The sequence below is a fragment of the Sinocyclocheilus grahami genome, unplaced genomic scaffold (assembly GCF_001515645.1).
Source record: "Sinocyclocheilus grahami isolate Dianchi unplaced genomic scaffold, SAMN03320097.WGS_v1.1 scaffold275.1, whole genome shotgun sequence".
In the NCBI taxonomy this organism is placed as follows: Eukaryota; Metazoa; Chordata; class Actinopteri; order Cypriniformes; family Cyprinidae; genus Sinocyclocheilus; species Sinocyclocheilus grahami.
Window position 1 is genome coordinate 1135615 of NW_015505454.1, and position 9429 is coordinate 1145043.

The 9429-nt window shown below is 36.6% G+C and overlaps 1 protein-coding gene across 1 annotated transcript in view; it reads left to right on the forward strand.

The window, feature by feature from the left end:
* Positions 1-1761: 1761 nt before the first annotated feature.
* The window catches only part of LOC107599982 (globoside alpha-1,3-N-acetylgalactosaminyltransferase 1-like), a 31284-nt gene continuing 23616 nt past the window's right edge, over positions 1762-9429 (forward strand). Inside the window, exons 1-2 of the mRNA XM_016291736.1 lie at positions 1762-1842; positions 6334-6369. Coding sequence (XP_016147222.1) covers positions 1787-1842; positions 6334-6369 — 92 coding nt within the window. The 5' untranslated portion in view covers positions 1762-1786. The remainder of the gene's footprint in view (positions 1843-6333; positions 6370-9429) is intronic.

Sequence of the window (9429 nt, forward strand, 5' to 3'; positions counted from 1 at the left end):
AACTAAAAGGTTTAATTTTTTATTCATAGTATAACGGTGACATCTGGCCTTCCTGGTGAAATAACCTCAAAGCAACTGAGGAACTACAAAGTACTAGACAAGACAAGGGCACAATACGAACCAAGGAGACAAGAACACGCTGTCATCCACAGACAGTGAAAGACAGTGATAGAAGGGGTGAAAATGACCACAAACCAGCAAAAACAATAGGGCAAGGGGCACTATAAATAGGGAGGAAAACACATGAGGAACAGGTGAGAGCAATTACACTAACAAGGACTCAATCAGGGCTAACAAGAGGGTGTGGTAATGAGGAAACGAACACGCTGTCATCCACAGACAGTGAAAGACAGTGATAGAAGGGGTGAAAATGACCACAAACCAGCAAAAACAATAGGGCAAGGGGCACTATAAATAGGGAGGAAAACACATGAGGAACAGGTGAGAGCAATTACACTAACAAGGACTCAATGAGGGCTAACAAGAGGGTGTGGTAATGAGGAAACTAGGAGGAGGGGCTAAAGAGGCACATGGCTGAGAAAAACAATCAACTAGGCCATGTGCTGACACAAGACAACATAGACAAGAAACGAACAGAGTGTCAGGGCAAAACTTATTTTATCTTACTTTGTCTCTGGATATTTTTCTTTAAGGTATCTCTGCTGTGAGAATGAGGATGAGTTGACTCAATGGACAGCAATGTTTTACAGTATCCAGGTATTACCTCTCTCTCTCTCTCTCTCTCTCTCTATATATATATATATATTTAAAAAAAGATAAAAAAATTCAACTAAAAGGTTTAATTTTTTATTCATAGTATAACGGTGACATCTGGCCTTCCTGGTGAAATAACCTCAAAGCAACTGATGGGTTGGATAAGCGCAATTTCTTCTGAGGGGAGAAACTAAAAAGAAAAAAACATGACATGAAAGTGTTTTTAAACAGACTGTGCCCATCTCAGATTATGTATTTTTAGCAGCACACTGACCTCTTGAATTACGAGTAATGTGTTGTGATGAAATTCCTCTTTAATTCATGTATCTTTGGCATTAATTGCTCTTAAGTATATACCCTTGTTTTGTCCATTATTCAGAATGTTATTTACTGTATGGTGAGGTAAATTCATAGTGTTTTAAACAAAATATCCGGATTCAGAGAGTATAAAAAAATGGTTACAACAATAAATGAGCCTTATGGGTTTGAAACAACGTGAGGGTGCATGAGTACTGTTTTCTTAAGAAGAACAAGTCTCTTTAATTTTGAAAACAAGTCAAGTCAAGTCACCTTTATTTATATAGCGCTTTTAACAATACAGATTGTGTCAAAGCAACTGAACAGCATTAATTAGGAAAATAGTGTCAATAATGCAAAATGACAATAGTAAACACTAATTTTTCAGTTAAAGGAACAACCACCCAATAAAGCATTACAATAATCTAACGTTGAGGTCATAAACGCATGGATTAACATTTCTGCATTTGACATTGAGAGAATAGGTCGTAATTTAGATATATTTTTGAGATGGAAAAATGCAGTTTTTCTTCTCAGGAACCGTTATCTGAAAAACATTATATTCAGTCTATACACACATTCTGTCTAGTTGAGCTACAGGAACATTGACCGTAAGTAGGCTACAACTTACTGTGCTCAGCAAACCTTTTTGTCATCACAGCTCCCTCCCTCTTGCCCCCTCCTTCCTTGTCATGTATATAATCATGTGGAGCACTGTCTGACTTACAGTCAGTCCTCCAAATGATTAGAGACACCGAAACCTAAAGCAGGAATAATGAAAGTACATTTTTATTTATTTTTTCGTGCACTGACTGGCTTGTCACTAACTGGGTATGTAATTACTCTTTTGAAATTTGCTTATGGTTTTTGAATCTTAAAATATACTATCTGGAGTAAAATCATCTTGAGTTCCTTTTTAAACAATTCATTACTCAGAGTACCTGTTTTTATAAGATAACTTGTAAAAAGTTTATGATTTGGGCAACTCAGTCCAAAGTTTCAGCTAAAACAGGCATGCATGGTTTGTAATGTGATACTAAGTTTTAACCTGCCCTATACCATTTTATTAGAGAAACTTGAAGTAACAGAAAGGAAGTGCAGTAAAACAGTTTTTAAAAAATGACTGATAGTAAATTAATCTTTAATCAATGTAATGATGGATTCATCTGGAATAGTTTAGTTCTTGTTGATTTTTTATGAAATTGCGTAAAATTTTGTATTTATTTTCTATATATGGGTCAAGGATGAAAAGGAGTTTGAAAAAGCAAAAAATTACGACCATACATGTTTACAGAAGACATCTACTAAAATGTCATTTAGTGTAACAGTAGTTCATATAACAAAAAAGTCAATATTTAGAACAAGGAATTACATGAAAAGACTGCATTTAAGGATCAAAGTGCAGCCCTATCATTCAGGTTTTACTCGTTTGTCAAAAATAAGCTTTTAATCATTTAAATATATTAAAATGTTGTATGATCACCTTTTCTTTTATATGTTTTAATAAGTAGAGGTTAGAATAAATATGTTGTTTCATTTACATAAACGCATACATAAATATATGTTATGCTGAATGACCATGGGACATTATTTCACCAATTTTGACACTTTATTTTCAAAGACATTTTCAAATAAATTTAAAGGAGACACTTAACTTGCATTAAATATGCTTTCTATGTATATACAGTGGGTACGGAAAGTATTCAGACCCCCTTACATTTTTCACTCTTTGTTATATTGCAGCCATTTGCTAAAATCATTTAAGTTAATTTTTTTTCCTCATTAATGTACACACAGCACCCCATATTGACAGAAAAACACAGAATTGTTGACATTTTTGCAGATTTATTAAAAAAGAAAAACTGAAATATCACATGGTCCTAAGTATTCAGACCCTTTGCTGTGACACTCATATATTTAACTCAGGTGCTGTCCATTTCTTCTGATCATCCTTGAGATAGTTCTACACCTTCATTTGAGTCCAGCTGTGTTTGATTATACTGATTGGACTTGATTAGGAAAGCCACACACCTGTCTATATAAGACCTTACAGCTCACAGTGCATGTCAGAGCAAATGAGAATCATGAGGTCAAAGGAACTGCCTGAAGAGCTCAGAGACAGAATTGTGGCAAAGCACAGATCTGGCCAAGGTTACAAAAAAAATTCTGCTGCACTTAAGGTTCCCAAGAGCACAGTGGCCTCCATTCCTTAAATGGAAGACGTTTGGGACGACCAGAACCCTTCCAAGAGCTGGCCGTCCGGTCAGCTGCAGGGACAGGACGACTGGTTGCAATTGAGGGAAAGATGAATGCGGCCAAGTACAGGGATATCCTGGACGAAAACTTTCTCCAGAGTGCTCAGGACCTCAGACTGGGCCGAAGGTTTATCTTCCAACAAGACAATGACCCTAAGCACACAGCTAAAATAATGAAGGAGTGGCTTCACAACAACTCTGTGACTGTTCTTGAATGGCCCAGCCAGAGCCCTGACTTAAACCCAATTGAGCATCTCTGGAGAGACCTAAAAATGGCTGTCCACCAACGTTTACCATCCAACCTGACAGAACTGGAGAGGATCTGCAAGGAGGAATGGCAGAGGATCCCCAAATCCAGGTGTGAAAAACTTGTTGCATCTTTCCCAAAAAGACTCATGGCTGTATTAGATCAAAAGGGTGCTTCTACTAAATACTGAGCAAAGGGTCTGAATACTTAGGACCATGTGATATTTCAGTTTTTCTTTTTTAATAAATCTGCAAAAATGTCAACAATTCTGTGTTTTTCTGTCAATATGGGGTGCTGTGTGTACATTAATGAGGAAAAAAAATTAACTTAAATGATTTTAGCAAATGGCTGCAATATAACAATGAGTGAAAAATTTAAGGGGGTCTGAATACTTTCCGTACCCACTGTAAAGTCACTTTTGTAAATTTAATTTGATGCAGACACCAAAATGGGAAGTCTTTGACTATATTTCATAATATAGAAACGAAGCAGAAAGGCTATGTTAAAAAAGGAAGTGTACACCACCTTGATGCTGATGTAGTGTCCAGTGATGATGAAACCGACTCTGATTTAGCCCTGTATATACTGTCACAGCCAGGAGAAAAGTCCAGTATCATTGTGAAACCAGGTGTTGAAGGAATGCCACTTGAAATGGAACTGGACACAGGTGCAGCAGTGTCTTTGATTTCAAAAGAGACTTATAATAGAATGTCATAAACTATAGGCTACCTCTAAGACGACTGCTGAAAGATTGTTCTTAAAATTGAAAGTGATCAAGACATTTCTCCAGCGCACAATGACTGTGCTTGCAACTAGAGACCTGTGCGGGATGGATTTTTCAGTCCCGCTCCCGCAAGATTCTGAAATTTACATGAAATGGTTCTGTAACATCTAAGCTCCACAACATCCCAGCATAAACACTCCCGATAAAATATTTATTTAGGCTAAGCATCAACATTCACAACAGAAAAGCAAGCATGGGCTGCTGCATGCATGGTTTGGCATGCCACTACAGCAGCGCTTCCTTTATTATCACTAAAACTGACATCTCAGTTAATCACGATCTCATAAAGCTCTGTTATAACACAATAAATATATGCACAATGAATCTTTCACAGTGTCTACATTTCTTGTGTTAAAATCAGAGGATTCGTGAGCACACAATTTCAGCACTGCGGTGAGTAGATTCGCATGGGCTGCTGCATGCATGGTTTGGCATGCCACTACAGCAGCGCTTCCTTTATTATCACTAAAACTGACATCTCAGTTAATCACGATCTCATAAAGCTCTGTTATAACACAATGAATATATGCATGCACAAGGAATCTTTCACAATGTCTACACTTCATGTGTTAAAATGAGAGGATTCGTGAGCACGCAATTTCAGCACTGCAGTGAGTAGCTTCTAACTTAATCACCTCTAATTGGCCAATGCGTTCCAGAAATCAACAGCTGAGTCTGTGATTGGCTACATTGCGCAACCCTTTCAATTTATAAATGAACTATGCCTAGCTTGCGCAAATCAATCATTTTAATGTTTAATATTAGTTGTTCTTTTTGCTTTTGTGCAGCAGAAAAATAACAATTTATATGTTTTAGACACTTTATGTTTAGATCATTTCTATTTTGTGGGAATTCCGCAAATCATTTTATTCTCCCGCATCCCGCACACACACGAGTCTCTTCCCACCCGCACCCGCACTCGCCCATCAAGAGTTGTCCCGGGCCGCACCCTGTTGCATTGGGCACTCCTGCAGGAATGCAGGTCTCTACTTGCAACATCTGCATTATGTGACAAGGAATAGTTCACCCAAAAATGAAAATTGCCCCATGATTTACTCACCCTCAAGCCATCCTAGGTGAATATCGAGTGTTCAAATAGGGTAGTTTTTGTTTGTTTTCTGAGTAGTCATTTGATCAAAAGAATAAATAAGATAATCATCAAAAGTTATATGTTAAGATGTATAGAAAGTTAGTTTTTCTCAAAAGTTATTCCTGTAATGTTTTCTATATACTGTAGCGTCTGGACCAATCAAACACACAATATATATTTTGTTAGCTAGATTTCACAAATACTCTGTACAGTAAGAAGTTATTTCCCTCAACCAGGAAATTAACGCTCTTAGAATTGACAAGACAGTTGACCCTGAGAGGTCAGCTAAATATCTACAGTGGATCTAAAATATGAATAGTTAATTATAACTAGTTATGGTTAATTATATTTCCTGTCGTTGAGCTAAAATTCGCTACAATACGGTTCTTTTTTTACCGGAAGACATGAATTTTGCTTGAATTATTTTTTCCCCCTAAAATTATGAATTTGTATACAATTATGTAGACCAGTGTTTGAACGGAGATGTGTTCTGGACATTATGAATTCATTGAGCTTACTTTTTTTAAATAAAATATGTAGACTTGGGGCCTAAATACAAATGTTTGTGAAGGATCCTCCTGCTATTGTTAAAATAACCTATATAATATTGTCAAATCATAACATCAGTTGAATCAATTCAATAATAATTCACCACATTTATTACTGTTACATCAGTTATGTAAATGGAGGAGACTCAGCAGTATGTTGCTGCAGACGCACAATACATTTTAATCCATGACTTCACTGCTGGTGGAACCCCATCTCGTTCTTATGACAGATGTGCGTTATGCCACTGCTACCATCTAAAGACATTAATAAATGTATTAAATGAATATGATAATAAAAGAACATAACTTTTGAAGTTTATTTTGTAGACAGGTAAGCACAATGAGATATGGTCAGTTTTACATTTTCATTTACATCCTGTTATTCTGTTTCTTCACAGACTCGTTTATCTGGGCTTCACATCCCGCTGGATCAAGTGAGTGCAACTAAACACATCCATCAAAACACACAGTGTGAATGTCAATCAAAAGAATATTCAGTTGAATTAACGACAGTTTACTGAGATGTACTCAATTCACGACATGCAAAGTAACGTTTAATTTTATGAACGCAGTAACAGGACTACTGAAAAATAAACACCAATCCCTTATTACCTATCAAGTATTCTGATTATAAACAGTTACACGCAACACCAAGTTTGGAACAATTCTGCATTATAACCTTCAGGTATTTTTCAGATATAAAGCGCAAAGAAGGTGCTTCATTTAAGTAAAATTATATATGGGCTACACAAAATATATAGTATAGTCACCTTTAAAATATGTCTTTTATTAGGAGTACAAGGGAGCCCCTTAAGAATTTGTACTCACCACAAGGGTGAGTGTAAACACACTCAGACTATATCAGGGGTCTCCAAACTCTGTCCTGGAGGGCTGGTGTCCTGCAGAGTTTAGCTCCAACTTGTATCAACACACCTGTCTGGAAGTTTCTAGTATGACTAACAAGACTTTGATTAGCTGGGTCAGGTGTTTTTAATTATAGGGTTGGTGTCCTGCAGAGTTTACCTCCAAATTGCCTCAACACACCTGTCTGGAAGAAGGGTTGGGCAAAGACACATCAAGATATATTTTAAGTAAAATACCAAATACGGTACCTTCATTTTAAGTGTATCAAAATAAACAGCAAAATACAGCAGCCACACCATGTATTAAAATAAACTACTGTATTTATGTATTTTAAAAATACTAAAAAATAAAAACTTTTACAAGGGAGCATGAAATTTATTCGCAAACCTTCCATCAATTGGCTTATTATTTGATCTACCCTTTCCTTCACCATTGCACTGACTCAGCGATTAAGAAAACAATGTTTGATAGCAACAGCTTTTCTCTGCCCAAGACGAGTCATGCAATAAATCTGATATATGCAACCAGTTAACAGATCAAATATTCACATATCTCTGTGATCGCCCAGATGAATGTTAGTTTTAAAGTAACCAACAGTTTAATGTTTAACAGTTTGCGAATGACTCATAATTGTATCCTAGTTTGGTAACACTGACTCACTGACAAATCATTCATAAGAAGACAACTGATGGTACCTGTATTCATAGAAAATAGTTTCTAACTAATTCATCATTTGATTGTTAATCATAAATATAATATATTATGTGTCAGGCAGTCATTCACGCAGTGGTATGCAAAATCATGATCCTACTATACAGCTACTTCAATTAGGGTACAATATTCAGCAATCAAATATTTATTTATCAATCATTGGACACCTATTTGGAAGTTTAAAACAAGCATTTCAACAATTATTAAATGATCAGTATGTTTTGATTTTAATATGATTTTAAATGTATTCCAAATGATCTCAGACCCCTCAGAAGCGAACCGTGAGGTGGTCTGAGAACGGTTCACTTTCGGATAAAGGTACGGTTTGCTAAAAACGTGCATTGTGAACACAAATCGGCCCGGGCTCACTTGATTTTTCCATTTGCGAATTCCAATGTAGTTTGGCCATCAGATCAGCTGTTCATAGTGGCTGCTTCTTCTGGCAGATCTATATAAATTTTTCGCTCACAGCGTACACTCGTTTATTTTAATTTCAACCGCTTCCAAACTGTGTAAGAGAGATACGGCTGTGCGCATTGCCAGTTTACACTTTTTGATATAGGCTACGAGCGCGCACATCCCAGCGTCAAAAACACCCATGGTTCACATAAACACAGTTGGTTTTGTCTCAATTGAATGTAAACATTTGGGAAAGAAATCGCATGTGTAACTGATCTGTGCAGTATTTTTTTGTGAAAACCTGTATCATAAATCATGCTTTTTACAGTCATTTTAAAACATTGCCCCACCCCACTCATTTGGCATTAATTTTATGTGTGCAGGTCTTAAAAAGTCTTAAATTTGAGCTTTAAAATCCTGCAGAAATCCTGTGCTATAAAATAAACATGATTACATAGACAAGGAAAACAATTCAAAATAAATAGTACAAAGGTGTATGAAACTTATATTTTTGTGCAAAAGATAAAAATATTCCCGTTTTGGAGGCCATAATGTCAGCCATCAAACACTGAACTGGACTAGATCCAAAAAGCAACAGTCTGAACTCAAAGAGGTCTGAGACACCATAACTGCTTAAGTGGACCAATAAAGGATCTGAGTCCGCGATAGTGTGAACACAAAGAAAACTGGGTCCATTTTCACTTGGTCCACCTTTTGGTCCACTTAAAGGGGTCTGGGTTGGGTTCTTTTAAAGAGGACTCAAGTGTGAAAACACTTTAAATTAAGCGTTTACAGATCTATGGGGACTAATAAAAGTATTCTAGAATGAGCTAAGTATTGCACAAGCCGTCCAGAGGATTAAAGGTGTTTTCACACTTGAGTCCTCTTTAAAAGAACCCAACCCAGACCCCTTTAAGTGGAACAAGAGGTGGACCAAGTGAAAAAGGACCCAGTTTTCTGTGTGTTCACACTATCGCAGTTCCTGAAAGAGGACTCAGATCCTTTTTTGGTCCACAATCGCCTCTGTGTAATGACCAAGACTGATGAGTTTGTGAATATGAGATCTGTACACCGGCCGGTACGAGACTCAAAGTGTTATAGGAATAAGATTAATGAGATTCAATACGATTAAAGAGCGAAATAGAATAATCAAATGTCTGAATAATAATAATAGTAATAATAATCAGAGATGAACAAACAACCGATTAGCATTTGAGCCTTAAATTTGAGTTCGTAATAAAATGGAGTCAGATTAGAGTTTAAATTAAGTTAAATAACTTTGCGCGCTGGAAAGACCAAACACACAAGAAACCTTCAGCCACCATTGGATACCTTCCTTAGGCCAATTGCGTGGACCTTACAAAGTATATACTATAGCAATACTAATGCATTAGAGTATTAACCAGATTGGCTCGTTAAAGGGACTTTGTTTGCAAGTAGTTAGAACAGAAATTGTGAATTTCACGCACTCACACATACACACATGGGAAAAGGGGGGGGGGGGGGGAAGAAAAAAGAAG